At 36.7% G+C, this 20,037-nt stretch overlaps 1 protein-coding gene across 1 annotated transcript; it reads left to right on the top strand.

The window, feature by feature from the left end:
• Nucleotides 1–17,571: 17,571 nt before the first annotated feature.
• On the top strand, nt 17,572–18,946 carry LOC120161489 (vinorine synthase-like). Its single transcript, XM_039171719.1, has one exon. The coding sequence runs from the start codon at nt 17,618–17,620 to the stop codon at nt 18,944–18,946; it is 1,329 nt and encodes a 442-aa protein (XP_039027650.1). The 5' UTR covers nt 17,572–17,617.
• Nucleotides 18,947–20,037: the final 1,091 nt, after the last annotated feature.

Below are 20,037 nucleotides of genomic sequence, written 5' to 3' on the forward strand. Positions count from 1 at the left end.
TTTTATGCCTTGGGTGTCTTGCCATTCTTTGCAAAACTGACTTTCTTTTGTTTGCCAAAACTGCAATCATCACATAGTCCGACATCTACATTCTTTAGATTCGGCAGCTTCCCTTTTGACAAAAGTGTCTTCATTCATTTCTCGCTCATATGGCCAAGCTTTTGGTGTCATATGTTTGATTTTTCATCAGCATATGCTGCAGCAATGATATTCTCTAAATTTTAGGTTACATAGAGAGTATCAGTTTTCTTACCACAAGCAATGACGAGTGCTCCTTTGGTAATCTTCCATTCACAACCTGAAAAGGTTTTGCTAAATCCTTCACCATCAAGTTGTCCTACAGAAATCAAATTTCTTTTGAAGCCAGGAATATGTCTCACTCCTTTCAGCGTCTAGGTGGTCTGGTTTGGCAACTTTAATCGGATATCTCATTTTCCGACGATCTTCAAGGTTTCATCATCAGCTAGATGAACCTTCCCAAAATCACCACTGACATAGTTCTCCATGATTTCTCGGCATGGGGTAGAGTGAAAAGATGCTCATGAATCCAAGATTCAATCGGACTGTTGACGTTTAGAATCATGGCATCACCTGTAACACCCTAAACCGATGCGGGTAGCCCGATCCGATTCGGGAAGTCACATTAGGGCCACCGGAGCGACCCACCGTAAAAATAGCGGAAATTTTAAAACTTTTTATCAGAACATGTAAACTTATAAAATCATTTATCACTATTTAAAAATAAAACAGATTTCCAAACTCGTATATAAATCAAAATACAATTACATGCCCCCTAATCACAAGTACCATACTCTGCAACCACGCCGGAAGAACTCCCTTACTGAAGTCGATAGATGCACTGGTACAATTGTTTTAACCTGAAAAGGTGAGTAATAGAGTGAGCTTTGGAAAGCTCAGTAATACAGAACTACCAGATGATGCTACATGACATGTAGATAAATGGAAAGCCATATAATTTCCTTATTGAATCATATGTATACCAGCTTGCAGAATAATTTGGGGTTCCCTTAGAAGTTCATCGAGTAGAAGCCATGAATCTCAGTTCATAAGAAACCTTTCAAAGTATGACATTTTCAGGAGATCGAATAGGATGTCTAGTGTGTTCCAACAGTATAATAAAATCATAATAGGTACAAATCATAGTCCAGTAAATCTCACAATTTCGTAAAAGAGTTTAACTTTTGAAAATCATAGTTTAAACCCTTTTCTGGTACACCATCAGTAGTTCCCAAAATTATTTTCCATATAGCTTACTTTATGCACATAGCAAAAAGAAAGCCGACTTAAGGATAGGCTATGAAGCTTGTATCCTTAAGCCCAAGTCAATAAGTCCATAAAGCTTACCCTAAGCACACAGCAAAGGAAAGCCGACCTAATGAAACATCTTGGGGCCCTCAAGAGTCACATTAGGCCCATTTAGCTTGATCAGAGCTATTCCATCGTAATTCAATTCCAAAATTCAATTGCACCGTGACATAAATTCCATAAATCCAAAAACATGGTAATCATATACCATTTCAAAACAAAAATTAGATAGCAGCCATATTCCATAAATTGTCACATTAAATTGGTACATCCATAAAACAATAACCAATTAATTCGGTGTACCACATATTAAAACCAATAAAACAGTTCAGTAATAAGTAGGGAACACACTAGAGAATCCCAGTATTTCCAGAGGCCATTGTAGTTATCATTTTGGATAACATGAAAATTATGAAATTTGATCGAATTCCTGGAACAAGGTCCTATTGAGGAGAATCGATTACTAACCGATCTAGCCAGACATTTAATGTTGATACATTAGAATCCCACTATATTTTCGTGTGCTTTAGGAAAACGTTCAGGAACCTTTATACATAATAATTCTAAATTCAGATTTACTGCGAGTGATTCCATTACCCAAACAATCAGGGGTATTCAGGAATATACTTTAAATTCATAGGATTTCAGCCCAATTGAACCAAATGAGATATTCAGAATCTTTTCCATCTGCGTTACTTGTTTTTTTTTCAAACATGACCGAAGTGATTTTAGATGAAATATAGAATCGAAGATTCAAGTCATTTACAATCTACGACTATCGATCATATTATCAAACAACTCGAGTTACACAACTCTCAAACTGATGCATGTCAACAAGTCAATTCATTATCCTTCCAGTGTATTCACTCTTTAATACCATAGTGCAGATCCATAGATCATCCCCATAATCATCACTGAATAAATCTTCCAACGGTCTTTATTTCATTTCCACGTTTCAACAATATCAGGAAATACTGACGTACTTGATCCATGACTCATAACCCATAATGACAATTCATCATGTAAGTTCAACAGTGTTTCCAAACTCATCAAATCACCTATTTAATCCTTACTCATTGATGTTACTTAGTTCGTTTGGTAAGCAAGTCTATCCCGATTACTTTAAAGTTTTCCAGAATAATTCAGACGTTTCTGAATTTCAAATACACGTTGTACTACATTTTATTTCAATTTATTCATATAATAAAGTCATTCTGGTATTCGTTGTTGATTTGACTAACGACTACCCACTTATTAGTACTGTATGCGCTCTAGAGTTGAGATGCGCCAAGTACTTCCAGAATTATCATCGATCCAAATTTGAGCAGATGAACAAACATTCAAGTGATACTTATATCATTCAGGTAATGATATAGTACTAACGTTGGTTAATCACTTAAGTTGCGTTTCACAACTTTTACTGGTAGCACAACATCCATGTTTATTTGGATTTCTTAATTAATCCATGACATTTACTTATTCTAGGTCATAAGAGCATTTTGGTCATTTTGGTGCTTAACATTTTTTTCTATTCATTTCAAAGCTTGAGTATATCCATTCATTCCTGAGCTTGGTGACATTCTTGAGTTATTTCCATTCCAGGGGTAATTTGGTCATTTTATAATTCTAGAATATTTCAATCATTTCCTTCCATCCGGTCTTATTATTTAATTCAATCTTATCATTTACTTCAGTCCTTTCGAACAATTCTGTCAGCAGAATACCTCCAATAAATTACTCTTCAAGTATTTACTCCTTATTCGAATATTTTCGGGTCAAGTGTCTTCTCAGATTTTACAAACGGAATATTATAAATTTTTCTGTACAAAGACAGGATCTTAACAATTAAATTCGTACTTAATCGAGTTAAGTACAAATCCTCAAAGTACTCTCTCATTCAGGGTCAATTCAGACTATTTTATCTATCAATGGCATTTTCGTAATTTCTTATCCAAATAATTTCAATATTAGCACTTAACGAAAATAATTATAATTTAGAGATCATATGATCAATTGCTTTCCCGAACATTCTTTGATTTTGAAATGATTCCTTCACAAACTCTCATAGGATTAAAACCGGTTATCCATAATTTCCAAATAAAACTAACATTTCTTATGCACATCAGTAGTTATATCGGATCAATATGTCTTTTCAGAGTTATTAACCAACTTCCAGGGGCAATTCTTATCATTTTCCAACATAAGAGTAATTTCGTAATTTTACCATATCGGAGTATTCTCATAATTTTTCATCCAAGTATCTTTAACATTTAACCCTTGATGATATAAAATAAAAGTTACAAATCCAGAGCTGATTTCTTTATCACCAATCACAAACTTGTAATTTAATTCTAACAATTATCAATCTCTTATCTTAGTCATTCGATCCGTATTCAGTTACAGAATTTCTACCACATTCATATCGAGTGAATAAATTATTCAACTCCACAAAAGTGACCAACATTATCTTATTCATGCATTTACCAATATCAACATGTTCCATAAAGCATAAAGAGGCAGTAAAGTATTACCTCGATTTCCGTGCAATACCGATCGACCATAAAAATTCCATTCGAATGCCTTTGATCTTCAATTCAACTTCAAATAATTTCTCAGATACATATCAACATAAATTATATCAGAAACGGAGCTTAATTACGATAAACGGATCAAATCGGGTGATAAATCAGTGAAATACGGCTTACCGGGTTCGAATTTGGCGAAACGGACTTCGGATTCGGATTCAGGACGTCGAAAGCATAAAATGTGACTTTTCGGAAATTTGGAATTTTCAGTCAAAATCAAAGTCAACGGGTTTGACCGGATATTTCGAGGCCTTCGGGTTCTAATTTCGAAAAACGAACAGCGGAATCGGATTTGGAACGTCGAAAAATGTCAGGATAGGTATACTCGGTCGAAGTCAAAGGTCGTTTAAAGCCCGGTCAAAGCCAGTCAAAGTTTTGGTCAACAGTGGTCAACGACGGTCAACGGTCAACGGGTCAACGAGTCGAGTCAACGGGTCGGGTCGGGTCAACGGGTCGGGTCGGGTTGTGACCGGTCAAACCGGTCAACTATGCACCAAAACCGGTCAAACCGGTCATTTTTTTCTTCCCCACGCGCAGTGGCGGCGCGTGAACAGTGCTAAAATCTCGAAAAAATTTCTAAAAATTATTTTGAGCGATTTCGAGATACTTACAAAGCTCGGTTCACAATTTTGAACGACGGAGAGCTCGATTTCAACAAATCGAAAACTTTGACCGCTTCACCTCCAAACGCGCCGCCGTCGACGGAGACCAAGGATGACACCGGCAAACTCAGAACGATGCAACGAACACGATGGTGCGGGAGGTGTCGTAAACAGATGACCCGATCGTCGTGAATCTATGAAAAACCAACTAAAACTGAGTTATTACCGACGACACTTTCGACTGAAATTCACGACGAATGGCGATGATTCACGACGAAAGGTTTGAGGGGTTTTGTTCCTCGATTGACAACGAACACGATGGTGGTTTCGGCTCGTCGTTTGGAGGTCGGACGGCGAGTAGATCGGAGTTGGAAGTTGGGTTGTTGGAGAAGGGAAATCTGGAAAATATGAAACCTGCGCACGGGGAGGAGCTTATAATTCATCATATATAAGAAATGGTTAAATCATGGGTTTAGCCACTGAATTTCCTGCACTTTATAAAACGGTCTGCCAATTTTAAAACTTTACAATTTAATCCCCAATGTTTCTTTCAAAATATCAATTAAATCCGCCACTTTATAATTTCTTAATTTTAGCCCTTAAATTGGGGTGTTACAATTCTCCCCTCCTTAAAAGAATTTCGTCCTCGAAATTCTTTCATGTCACATAATTGTAGAAATGAAACTTTCATCAACTCTTCCATATCTTCGAGTAGCTTTTTATAGAAATACGGATTCTCCACTAATCCTTAACCAGTTGAGTATACATTCTTATCAGAACTCTTCCTCATTTCAATAAAAGAATCTGAACGAAAATTTTCTCGAGTAATCAATCTCTTCAGAATTCTCCCTCAGTCCAAGTAAGTAATCAAAACAACTTTATCCTTGTGAAATCAATTCAGCATTGGTTACGTGAATAGGCTCGTAGAGCAGCAACATATCTCAATTTTATTTCTGGAGTCGAGTCAGAATTTCTCAGATGAATAACTCTCACATGGCTAAGGTACTTTACTGCGTTAAGACAGATGTTATTGGTATTCCTTTTTGTACAAGTATAGCCTTAACGGATAGAAACTTCGGTTTATTCGTTACAGATAAGGACTCAGCCCTGGAGTTCCGGCTCAGAGAGGTATGATTGCAGTCTAGGGGCATGTACTGATCAGACATATTTTGACATTCGACTGGCCGGTCTATCTTGAAAAATTTTGACTTAAACCATAGCTCTGATACCACTAAATGTAACACCCTAAACCGATGCGGGTAGCCCGATCCGATTCGGGAAGTCACATTAGGGCCACCGGAGCGACCCACCGTAAAAATAGCGGAAATTTTAAAACATTTTATCAGAACATGTAAACTTATAAAATCATTTATCACTATTTAAAAATAAAACAGATTTCCAAACTCGTATATAAATCAAAATACAATTACATGCCCCCTAATCACAAGTACCATACTCTGCAACCACGCCGAAAGAACTCCCTTACTGAAGTCGATAGATGCACTGGTACAATTGTTTTAACCTGAAAAGGTGAGTAATAGAGTGAGCTTTGGAAAGCTCAGTAATACAGAACTACCAGATGATGCTACATGACATGTAGATAAATGGAAAGCCATATAATTTCCTTATTGAATCATATGTATACCAGCTTGCAGAATAATTTGGGGTTCTCTTAGAAGTTCATCGAGTAAAAGCCATGAATCTCAGTTCATAAGAAACCTTTCAAAGTATGACATTTTCAGGAGATCGAATAGGATGTCTAGTGTGTTCCAACAGTATAATAAAATCATAATAGGTACAAATCATAGTCCAGTAAATCTCATAATTTCGTAAAAGAGTTTAACTTTTGAAAATCATAGTTTAAACCCTTTTCTGGTACACCATCAGTAGTTCCCAAAATTATTTTCCATATAGCTTATTTTATGCACATAGCAAAAAGAAAGCCGACTTAAGGATAGGCTATGAAGCTTGTATCTTTAAGCCCAAGTCAATAAGTCCATATAGCTTACCCTAAGCACACAGCAAAGGAAAGCCGACCTAATGAAACATCTTGGGGCCCTCAAGAGTCACATTAGGCCCATTTAGCTTGATCAGAGCTATTCCATCGTAATTCAATTCCAAAATTCAATTGCACCGTGACATAAATTCCATAAATCCAAAACATGGTAATCATATACCATTTCAAACAAAAATTAGATAGCAGCCATATTCCATAAATTGTCACATTAAATTGGTGCATCCATAAAACAATAACCAATTAATTCGGTGTACCACATATTAAAACCAATAAACAGTTCAGTAATAAGTAGGGAACACACTAGAGAATCCCAGTATTTCCAGAGGCCATTGTAGTTATCATTTTGGATAACATGAAACTTATGAAATTTGATCGAATTCCTGGAACAAGGTCCTATTGAGGAGAATCGATTACTAACCGATCTAGCCAGACATTTAATGTTGATACATTAGAATCCCACTATATTTTCGTGTGCTTTAGGAAAACGTTCAGGAACTTTATACATAATAATTCTAAATTCAGATTTACTGCGAGTGATTCCATTACCCAAACAATCAGGGGTATTCAGGAATATACTTTAAATTCATAGGATTTCAGCCCAATTGAACCAAATGAGATATTCAGAATCTTTTCCATCTGCGTTACTTGTTTTTTTTTCAAACATGACCGAAGTGATTTTAGATGAAATATAGAATCGAAGATTCAAGTCATTTACAATCTACGACTATCGATCATATTATCAAACAACTCGAGTTACACAACTCTCAAACTGATGCATGTCAACAAGTCAATTCATTATCCTTCCAGTGTATTCACTCTTTAATACCATAGTGCAGATCCATAGATCATCCCCATAATCATCACTGAATAAATCTTCCAACGGTCTTTATTTCATTTCCACGTTTCAACAATATCAGGAAATACTGACGTACTTGATCCATGGCTCATAACCCATAATGACAATTCATCATGTAAGTTCAACAGTGTTTCCAAACTCATCAAATCACCTATTTAATCCTTACTCATTGATGTTACTTAGTTCGTTTGGTAAGCAAGTCTATCCCGATTACTTTAAAGTTTTCCAGAATAATTCAGACGTTTCTGAATTTCAAATACACGTTGTACTACATTTTATTTCAATTTATTCATATAATAAAGTCATTCTGGTATTCGTGGTTGATTTGACTAACGACTACCCACTTATTAGTACTGTATGCGCTCTAGAGTTGAGATGCGCCAAGTACTTCCAGAATTATCATCGATCCAAATTTGAGCAGATGAACAAACATTCAAGTGATACTTATATCATTCAGGTAATGATATAGTACTAACGTTGGTTAATCACTTAAGTTGCGTTTCACAACTTTTACTGGTAGCACAACATCCATGTTTATTTGGATTTCTTAATTAATCCAAGACATTTACTTATTCTAGGTCATAAGAGCATTTTGGTCATTTTGGTGCTTAACATTTTTTTCTATTCATTTCAAAGCTTGAGTATATCCATTCATTCCTGAGCTTGGTGACATTCTTGAGTTATTTCCATTCCAGGGGTAATTTGGTCATTTTATAATTCTAGAATATTTCAATCATTTCCTTCCATCCGGTCTTATTATTAATTCAATCTTATCATTTACTTCAGTCCTTTCGAACAATTCTGTCAGCAGAATACCTCCAATAAATTACTCTTCAAGTATTTACTCCTTATTCGAATATTTTCGGGTCAAGTGTCTTCTCAGATTTTACAAACGGAATATTATAAATTTTTCTGTACAAAGACAGGATCTTAACAATTAAATTCGTACTTAATCGAGTTAAGTACAAATCCTCAAAGTACTCTCTCATTCAGGGTCAATTCAGACTATTTTATCTATCAATGGCATTTTCGTAATTTCTTATCCAAATAATTTCAATATTAGCACTTAACGAAAATAATTATAATTTAGAGATCATATGATCAATTGCTTTCCCGAACATTCTTTGATTTTGAAATGATTCCTTCACAAACTCTCATAGGATTATAACCGGTTATCCATAATTTCCAAATAAAACTAACATTTCTTATGCACATCAGTAGTTATATCGGATCAATATGTCTTTTCAGAGTTATTAACCAACTTCCAGGGGCAATTCTTATCATTTTCCAACATAAGAGTAATTTCGTAATTTTACCATATCGGAGTATTCTCATAATTTTTCATCCAAGTATCTTTAACATTTAACCCTTGATGATATAAAATAAAAGTTACAAATCCAGAGCTGATTTCTTTATCACCAATCACAAACTTGTAATTTAATTCTAACAATTATCAATCTCTTATCTTAGTCATTCGATCCGTATTCAGTTACAGAATTTCTACCACATTCATATCGAGTGAATAAATTATTCAACTCCACAAAAGTGACCAACATTATCTTATTCATGCATTTACCAATATCAACATGTTCCATAAAGCATAAAGAGGCAGTAAAGTATTACCTCGATTTCCGTGCAATACCGATCGACCATAAAAATTCCATTCGAATGCCTTTGATCTTCAATTCAACTTCAAATAATTTCTCAGATACATATCAACATAAATTATATCAGAAACGGAGCTTAATTACGATAAACGGATCAAATCGGGTGATAAATCAGTGAAATACGGCTTACCGGGTTCGAATTTGGCGAAACGGACTTCGGATTCGGATTCAGGACGTCGAAAGCATAAAATGTGACTTTTCGGAAATTTGGAATTTTCAGTCAAAATCAAAGTCAACGGGTTTGACCGGATATTTCGAGGCCTTCGGGTTCTAATTTCGAAAAACGAACAGCGGAATCGGATTTGGAACGTCGAAAAATGTCAGGATAGGTATACTCGGTCGAAGTCAAAGGTCGTTTAAAGCTCGGTCAAAGCCAGTCAAAGTTTTGGTCAACAGTGGTCAACGACAGTCAACGGTCAACGGGTCAACGAGTCGAGTCAACGGGTCGGGTCGGGTCAACGGGTCGGGTCGGGTTGTGACCGGTCAAACCGGTCAACTATGCACCAAAACCGGTCAAACCGGTCATTTTTTTCTTCCCCACGCGCAGTGGCGGCGCGTGAACAGTGCTAAAATCCCGGAAAAATTTCTAAAAATTATTTTGAGCGATTTCGAGATACTTACAAAGCTCGGTTCACAATTTTGAACGACGGAGAGCTCGATTTCAACAAATCGAAAACTTTGACCGCTTCACCTCCAAACGCGCCGCCGTCGACGGAGACCAAGGATGACACCGGCAAACTCGGAACGATGCAACGAACACGATGGTGCGGGAGGTGTCGTAAACAGATGACCCGATCGTCGTGAATCTATGAAAAAACCAACTAAAACTGAGTTATTACCGACGACACTTTCGACTGAAATTCACGACGAATGGCGATGATTCACGACGAAAGGTTTGAGGGGGTTTTGTTCCTCGATTGACAACGAACACGATGGTGGTTTCGGCTCGTCGTTTGGAGGTCGGACGGCGAGTAGATCGGAGTTGGAAGTTGGGTTGTTGGAGAAGGGAAATCTGGAAAATATGAAACCTGCGCACGGGGAGGAGCTTATAATTCATCATATATAAGAAATGGTTAAATCATGGGTTTAGCCACTGAATTTCCTGCACTTTATAAAACGGTCTGCCAATTTTAAAACTTTACAATTTAATCCCCAATGTTTCTTTCAAAATATCAATTAAATCCGCCACTTTATAATTTCTTAATTTTAGCCCTTAAATTGGGGTGTTACAATTCTCCCCTCCTTAAAAGAATTTCGTCCTCGAAATTCTTTCATGTCACATAATTGTAGAAATGAAACTTTCATCAACTCTTCCATATCTTCGAGTAGCTTTTTATAGAAATACGGATTCTCCACTAATCCTTAACCAGTTGAGTATACATTCTTATCAGAACTCTTCCTCATTTCAATAAAAGAATCTGAACGAAAATTTTCTCGAGTAATCAATCTCTTCAGAATTCTCCCTCAGTCCAAGTAAGTAATCAAAACAACTTTATCCTTGTGAAATCAATTCAGCCTTGGTTACGTGAATAGGCTCGTAGAGCAGCAACATATCTCAATTTTATTTCTGGAGTCGAGTCAGAATTTCTCAGATGAATAACTCTCACATGGCTAAGGTACTTTACTGCGTTAAGACAGATGTTATTGGTATTCCTTTTTGTACAAGTATAGCCTTAACGGATAGAAACTTCGGTTTATTCGTTACAGATAAGGACTCAGCCCTGGAGTTCCGGCTCAGAGAGGTATGATTGCAGTCTAGGGGCATGTACTGATCAGACATATTTTGACATTCGACTGGCCGGTCTATCTTGAAAAATTTTGACTTAAACCATAGCTCTGATACCACTAAATGTAATACCCTAAACCGATGCGGGTAGCCCGATCCGATTCGGGAAGTCACATTAGGGCCACCGGAGCGACCCACCGTAAAAATAGCGGAAATTTTAAAACATTTTATCAGAACATGTAAACTTATAAAATCATTTATCACTATTTAAAAATAAAACAGATTTCCAAACTCGTATATAAATCAAAATACAATTACATGCCCCCTAATCACAAGTACCATACTCTGCAACCACGCCGAAAGAACTCCCTTACTGAAGTCGATAGATGCACTGGTACAATTGTTTTAACCTGAAAAGGTGAGTAATAGAGTGAGCTTTGGAAAACTCAGTAATACAGAACTACCAGATGATGCTACATGACATGTAGATAAATGGAAAGCCATATAATTTCCTTATTGAATCATATGTATACCAGCTTGCAGAATAATTTGGGGTTCTCTTAGAAGTTCATCGAGTAAAAGCCATGAATCTCAGTTCATAAGAAACCTTTCAAAGTATGACATTTTCAGGAGATCGAATAGGATGTCTAGTGTGTTCCAACAGTATAATAAAATCATAATAGGTACAAATCATAGTCCAGTAAATCTCATAATTTCGTAAAAGAGTTTAACTTTTGAAAATCATAGTTTAAACCCTTTTCTGGTACACCATCAGTAGTTCCCAAAATTATTTTCCATATAGCTTATTTTATGCACATAGCAAAAAGAAAGCCGACTTAAGGATAGGCTATGAAGCTTGTATCCTTAAGCCCAAGTCAATAAGTCCATATAGCTTACCCTAAGCACACAGCAAAGGAAAGCCGACCTAATGAAACATCTTGGGGCCCTCAAGAGTCACATTAGGCCCATTTAGCTTGATCAGAGCTATTCCATCGTAATTCAATTCCAAAATTCAATTGCACCGTGACATAAATTCCATAAATCCAAAAACATGGTAATCATATACCATTTCAAAACAAAAATTAGATAGCAGCCATATTCCATAAATTGTCACATTAAATTGGTGCATCCATAAAACAATAACCAATTAATTCGGTGTACCACATATTAAAACCAATAAAACAGTTCAGTAATAAGTAGGGAACACACTAGAGAATCCCAGTATTTCCAGAGGCCATTGTAGTTATCATTTTGGATAACATGAAACTTATGAAATTTGATCGAATTCCTGGAACAAGGTCCTATTGAGGAGAATCGATTACTAACCGATCTAGCCAGACATTTAATGTTGATACATTAGAATCCCACTATATTTTCGTGTGCTTTAGGAAAACGTTCAGGAACTTTTATACATAATAATTCTAAATTCAGATTTACTGCGAGTGATTCCATTACCCAAACAATCAGGGGTATTCAGGAATATACTTTAAATTCATAGGATTTCAGCCCAATTGAACCAAATGAGATATTCAGAATCTTTTCCATCTGCGTTACTTGTTTTTTTTTCAAACATGACCGAAGTGATTTTAGATGAAATATAGAATCGAAGATTCAAGTCATTTACAATCTACGACTATCGATCATATTATCAAACAACTCGAGTTACACAACTCTCAAACTGATGCATGTCAACAAGTCAATTCATTATCCTTCCAGTGTATTCACTCTTTAATACCATAGTGCAGATCCATAGATCATCCCCATAATCATCACTGAATAAATCTTCCAACGGTCTTTATTTCATTTCCACGTTTCAACAATATCAGGAAATACTGACGTACTTGATCCATGGCTCATAACCCATAATGACAATTCATCATGTAAGTTCAACAGTGTTTCCAAACTCATCAAATCACCTATTTAATCCTTACTCATTGATGTTACTTAGTTCGTTTGGTAAGCAAGTCTATCCCGATTACTTTAAAGTTTTCCAGAATAATTCAGACGTTTCTGAATTTCAAATACACGTTGTACTACATTTTATTTCAATTTATTCATATAATAAAGTCATTCTGGTATTCGTGGTTGATTTGACTAACGACTACCCACTTATTAGTACTGTATGCGCTCTAGAGTTGAGATGCGCCAAGTACTTCCAGAATTATCATCGATCCAAATTTGAGCAGATGAACAAACATTCAAGTGATACTTATATCATTCAGGTAATGATATAGTACTAACGTTGGTTAATCACTTAAGTTACGTTTCACAACTTTTACTGGTAGCACAACATCCATGTTTATTTGGATTTCTTAATTAATCCAAGACATTTACTTATTCTAGGTCATAAGGGCATTTTGGTCATTTTGGTGCTTAACATTTTTTTCTATTCATTTCAAAGCTTGAGCATATCCATTCATTCCTGAGCTTGGTGACATTCTTGAGTTATTTCCATTCCAGGGGTAATTTGGTCATTTTATAATTCTAGAATATTTCAATCATTTCCTTCCATCCGGTCTTATTATTTAATTCAATCTTATCATTTACTTCAGTCCTTTCGAACAATTCTGTCAGTAGAATACCTCCAATAAATTACTCTTCAAGTATTTACTCCTTATTCGAATATTTTCGGGTCAAGTGTCTTCTCAGATTTTACAAACGGAATATTATAAATTTTTCTGTACAAAGACAGGATCTTAACAATTAAATTCGTACTTAATCGAGTTAAGTACAAATCCTCAAAGTACTCTCTCATTCAGGGTCAATTCAGACTATTTTATCTCTCAATGGCATTTTCGTAATTTCTTAACCAAATAATTTCAATATTAGCACTTAACGAAAATAATTATAATTTAGAGATCCTATGATCAATTGCTTTCCCGAACATTCTTTGATTTTGAAATGATTCCTTCACAAACTCTCATAGGATTAAAACCGGTTATCCATAATTTCCAAATAAAACTAACATTTCTTATGCACATCAGTAGTTATATCGGATCAATATGTCTTTTCAGAGTTATTAACCAACTTCCAGGGGCAATTCTTATCATTTTCCAACATAAGGGTAATTTCGTAATTTTACCATATCGGAGTATTCTCATACTTTTTCATCCAAGTATCTTTAACATTTAACCCTTGATGATATAAAATATAAGTTACAAATCCAGAGCTGATTTCTTTATCACCAATCACAAACTTGTAATTTAATTCTAACAATTATCAATCTCTTATCTTAGTCATTCGATCCGTATTCAGTTACAGAATTTCTACCACATTCATATCGAGTGAATAAATTATTCAACTCCACAAAAGTGACCAACATTATCTTATTCATGTATTTACCAATATCAACATGTTCCATAAAGCATAAAGAGGTAGTAAAGTATTACCTCGATTTCCGTGCAATACCGATCGACCATAAAAAATCCATTCGAATGCCTTTGATCTTCAATTCAACTTCAAATAATTCCTCAGATACATATCAACATAAATTATATCAGAAACGGAGTTTAATTACGATAAACGGATCAAATCGGGTGATAAATCAGTGAAAGACGGCTTACCGGGTTCGAATTTGGCGAAACGGACTTCGGATTCGGATTCAGGACGTCGAAAGCATAAAATGTGACTTTTCGGAAATTTGGAATTTTCAGTCAAAATCAAAGTCAACGGGTTTGACCGGATATTTCGAGGCCTTCGGGTTCTAATTTCGAAAAACGAACAGCGGAATCGGATTTGGAACGTCGAAAAATGTCAGGATAGGTATACTCGGTCGAAGTCAAAGGTCGTTTAATGCCCGGTCAAAGCCAGTCAAAGTTTTGGTCAACAGTGGTCAACGACGGTCAACGGTCAACGGGTCGGGTCGGGTCAACGGGTCGGGTAAACGGGTCGGGTCTGGTAAACGGGTCGGGTCGGGTTGTGACCGGTCAAACCGGTCAACTATGCACCAAAACCGGTCAAACCGGTCATTTTTTTCTTCCCCACGCGCAGTGGCGGCGCGTGAACAGTGCTAAAATCCCGGAAAAATTTCTAAAAATTATTTTGAGCGATTTCGAGATACTTACAAAGCTCGGTTCACAATTTTGAACGGCGGAGAGCTCGATTTCAACAAATTGAAAACTTTGACCGCTTCACCTCCTCACGCGCCGCCGTCGACGGAGACCAAGGATGACACCGGCAAACTCGGAACGATGCAACGAACACGATGGTGCGGGAGGTGTCGTAAACAGATGACCCGATCGTCGTGAATCTATGAAAAACCAACTAAAACTGAGTTATTACCGACGATACTTCCGACTGAAATTCACGACGAACGGCGATGATTCACGACGAAAGGTTTGAGGGGTTTTGTTCCTCGATTGACAACGAACACGATGGTGGTTTCGGCTCGTCGTTTGGAGGTCGGACGGCGAGTAGATCGGAGTTGGAAGTTGGGTTGTTGGAGAAGGGAAATCTGGAAAATATGAAACCTGCGCACGGGGAGGAGCTTATAATTCATCATATATAAGAAATGGTTAAATCATGGGTTTAGCCACTGAATTTCCTGCACTTTATAAAACGGTCTGCCAACTTTAAAACTTTACAATTTAATCCCCAATGTTTCTTTCAAAATATCAATTAAATCTGCCACTTTATAATTTCTTAATTTTAGCCCCTAAATTGGGGTGTTACATCACCTGTCTCCTCTATCACGTTCGCAGATTCATGTGCGACGGTATTTTTCTTCGGTGCTCGACAATCTCTTTTAAAGTGATCATTCTTGCCGCAGTTATAACTGGTAAAATCTTTGTTTTCTCGTTTTGGATTTGGATCTGCCACGATTTGAATTTCTTTCTGAAGTTCTCCCTCTGGTCTCCGTGTGCAAGGCCGAGGAGGTTGATGCTTCACCCGATTCTCTCTGTTGAATTTCTTCGCTTAGTACCAGATCCTGGGCATCGTCGAATTTCAATTTACTATTTCCCGACAAGCTGCTAACTGCTATAATAGTAGCATTCCAACTGTCTGGTAGATATGATAAGAGAATTAAAGCTCGAACTTCATCATCAAATTCAATTTCCAAGGAACTCAACTGGGTTGTACTTGTGTTGAGTTCATTCAGGTGTTGAGCCACTGATGCCCTTTCTATCATCCGCAAATTGAATAATCGTCTCATCAAGTGCACTTTGTTTGAGGCCGATGGCTTCTCATACATACTGGAGAGAGCCGCCATAAGACCCGCCGTGGTCTTTTCCTTTGCTATGTTGAAAGCAACATTGCGGGACAACGTCAGTCGGATAACTCAGAGGGCTTGTCTGTCGAGAAGAGCCCAGTCTTCATTCTTCATGCCCTCTGGTTGCTTTCCTGAGAGATGTTGATATAGATTTTTCTGGTACAAAAAAACCTCAATTTGCATCTTCCAAAAGCTAAAGTCCGCACCATTGAACTTTTCAAATTTCACCTTCCCTTCGTCTGCAGCCATCGCTCCCACTCGAATCTGGCTGCGTTTGGATCGTTTCTGACAATTCTTGCGAACCACCGTGTATTAGAACACCTCTGTCGACACATTCGTATCGCCGACAAAATTTTACTAATCATGAATTCACTATTCACGTGAATAGTAATGAATAGTAACCTTGAAAAAAATTGACAAAAAATTCACAACCAAAAGCTCTGATTACCAGTTGTTGGAAAATAAAACTAGTACGAATAATTTCCCTATAACCATGTCTGGTGAGAATGCGAAATAAAAGCGGAAAAATAATACCCGAAATTGGATCGGTTGGGATTGTTTTATGTTTTGAAAGACAATACGTTTCCAATCTGGGGGTGTTTTCCAGACCTTATCAAGAGGGTCGTGATTAATGTTTTCATAGGCAGATGCTATCGCGTATTTTTGTTTTTTTGACATCCATGCTCTTGCCATCAGAAAAAAACTGTAGGGTGGAAATGCAATCAGCTAAAGAGTTTGTTATTCGGGGTGGACAATTAGCTGAACAAAAACCGGGTACTTTCTGGGACCAAAACACTAGGCTTACACTGATGTCTGATGCTCTGTAGATTTTTGTTCTATGGGGTTTGATATCTAGTCATAGAAACTGTTATCATGAAGTAGAATTTTTCTTCACTTGTAACTTGTCGAAATAAGACTATCAATTTGCATTGAATTTGTTTCTAGAAAATCTCTCAATGTTTTCTTGTGCATGATTCCCAAACCGTGTTAGGTTAGTTTCTGCAGCGATTAGATTGGGTCTTATTTCATGCTTCTCTCTAGGGAGAGGATTTTATATACGATATATTTATTTGGTGAAAGTTTGCTAATTGTTTTTTATTTTTTATTTATGCGTTTGTAATCAAATAAATTATAAAAGGGAACAAATTGTCTCATACACTTTGTTCATTTTGCTGCTTTATTTTCTTGGTTGTAAAGTGAAGAGTTGAATCCTATTTAGTACGAAAAGACATAGATAGACCAATGAGTTTGTCTCTACTTCCACTTTTTGCAATATTGTATGGTATTTTGATTCTTTTAATACCCGTATTTGAGATTTGTATATAAAATAACAGACTCATATCATAAATATATTTTTTATGAATAATAGAAAAATGTTAATATTATTAGAATTTAAAAAAATTAAAAGGAAATACTATATGTTAATTAAAATTTTATAAAATAAAAATTAAAAACCCTTTACGCAACCTAATGATTAAATATTTTTATTAGTAAATTTTAAGCATGGGATTAGCAAGGGGGCTTATAAATACAGGGTTCAATATCACAATTTTCATCATCTGATTCTGAATCAACCAGCAAAGCTATACCTACAGTTTCAGCCTTTCAAATCTTTTGCTCAAAGCCAAAATGGAAGTTTGTATTACTTCAAAGGAAATGGTTAAGCCATCTTCCATGCAAGTTTATAATCGGAAGCCATTCTCGTTATCATTGTTAGATCAATTCGTTCCAGCACATTATATACCACTCATCTTCTTTTACAGCAAACCCAGTGATTCCCGTTTCAACACTACTGCCCAAATATTGGTCGGATTGAAGGAATCACTGTCGGAAGCCTTGAATCACTTTTACCCTCTTTCTGGTCGGACAATCGACAACCTCCGCATCGGTTCCTTCGACAAAGGAGTGCCATATGTAGAAGCTAGGGTCAAAGGATGCTTAGCCGATTGCATTGCGCAAACGGAGCTAGAATTGTTCAATCAGTTGCTTCCATGCCAATGTTATTGCAGTGTCCTACCTTCAGCATCGCCCCAAATAGCTATCCAAATCAACATCTTCGACTGTGGTGGGATCGCCATTGCCTTTTGTGGTTCCCACAAGATCATTGATGCGGCAACTGCGTCGGCTTTCATCAAAAGTTGGGCAGCTTTCAATCGAGGCTTCGATGGCAAGATATCAAATCCCAATATGTTAGACGCAGGGTCACGGTTGTTTCCTCCGTTGGATCCGGTTCCGCCAAAATACGCATCTTTAATTGAAAGGCTTTGGTTCGAGGAAGGGTGGTATACGACGAGGAGATTCGTGTTCGATGACCAAGCAATAGCCACTCTGAAGCTCAGAGTGAAAAGCAAACGTCTCGAGCATCCAACTCGAACCGCAACTCTCGCTGCATTTCTATGGAAACACGCCATGTTGGCTTCTAGAGCAGCAAGTGGACGTTCGAAACCATCTTACTTAATTCAACCAGTGAATTTACGAACAAGAATGAAGCCAGGATTACCCAACCATGCAATAGGGAACCTGAATTGCTTGACGGTTTCAAAATATAACTCAGTCGACAGAGACATCGAGTTGCATGAGTTGGCCTATTTGGCGAGAGAAGCAATCGAGGTTTTAAACGATCAAATTCCCCTTTTGCAAAGTGGGGGCATGCTGAAATTCCAAACTGATCAGTTCAATGATGTGGAGGATGTTCACTCAAAAGATGATGTGGATTTTTTCGACTGCGTCAGTTGGTTGAACACACTTGATAAAAACGAAGTTGATTTTGGGTGGGGAGATCTAACTAGTTTGAGCATGGGGTGTCCCGAGACTCGGTACAATGCATTTGTTAGTTCTTTTATTTTAAATGAGACTGAGAAGAGTAAGGGCGTTGAAGCAGTGGTTACTTTAGATGCCAAGACAGTGGATATTTTGGAACGTGATTCTGAATTCCTCACATTTGCTTCTGCAAAATAACTATAAGCATCCGCAATAGTTTATTTTTATTAAGTTTATTGTATTTGTGTGGTTGTTGCATGGTGAATATTAAAGAAATTTCTGTTCTTTTTTTTTCTCGCTCTGTAATGTGTGATTTTTATTGAAGAAAAAAGGTCAAACAAGATCATCTTATGCTTCATTAAAAAAAACCCTTCCTTAAAAGGAAGAAAATAATACATAATGATGATCAAAGTTACAGGAGAAACACCTACCAAAAAAAACAAATCTGGGCATGTTATATATACTGCTTACACAGACCCATTGAAATCCGCCCTACCAAAAATTCAGAGCGCATCAATCTATCAACTTACCATTTAATTTCTAACATTTTGATCATATCATCATTCAAAATATTCAGTAGACTTACAACCTCTTAACCTTTGACACGCCTTTGATCACCATAATCTTTCCTTGTTTTGATCGTTCGAACAACCTTCTTACAACCAAGAGTCCTCAAATAATTTCAAGTTTTAACCTTTATACCTGTAAACTCACGAACATTTCCAAGCAAACATTAATCTCGACCAACTCCCTCCTATAATTTGCTGCAGTGCCTAAAAAAAAGAAACAACCTCCCATTGAGTCTCTACAACCTCATCTTTTCTCAACCATTCGGACCATAATCAAAGCCCCTCTAAAGCGACAAGATTCTTAATTGCAAATGAATTTCTTTAAGTTCATCCCATAATATAATTCAAACTTTACACGAACAAGGATCGAAATAGACGTCATACAACATATCAAGCCTTTCTCTCATCCATCTATCTTTTATCACCACAAAACAATTACAAACTTCCTACAGAAACAACAGACCATCCAACTTTCATGCATGCAGCTCATCCGAAAACCAAAACTTTGCAAATTGAGGTGGAGCATCCTCAAATTTTGATTTTCTTCGAATATACTAAAAGACAACGAACAAAACTTGGCATTTTCTGGCTGTTTGTTTGTCTGATCTTCAAAGACGTGATCTATTCTGGAATGCTCTATGTTTATGTTTATGTTTATGTTTATGTTTATGTTTATGTTTCGATCTATTGTTGGCTTTTCGAGTTTGTTTGCTTTGTGTT

The sequence above is a fragment of the Hibiscus syriacus genome, unplaced genomic scaffold (genome assembly GCF_006381635.1).
Source record: "Hibiscus syriacus cultivar Baekdansim isolate YM2019G1 unplaced genomic scaffold, ASM638163v2 tig00111402_pilon, whole genome shotgun sequence".
NCBI classification, from domain to species: domain Eukaryota; kingdom Viridiplantae; phylum Streptophyta; class Magnoliopsida; order Malvales; family Malvaceae; genus Hibiscus; species Hibiscus syriacus.

What these genes read in the sequence shown, in the direction of transcription:
- LOC120161489 (XM_039171719.1), top strand. Translation starts at nt 17,618, where the DNA reads ATGGAAGTTTGTATTACTTCAAAGGAAATGGTTAAGCCATCTTCCATG.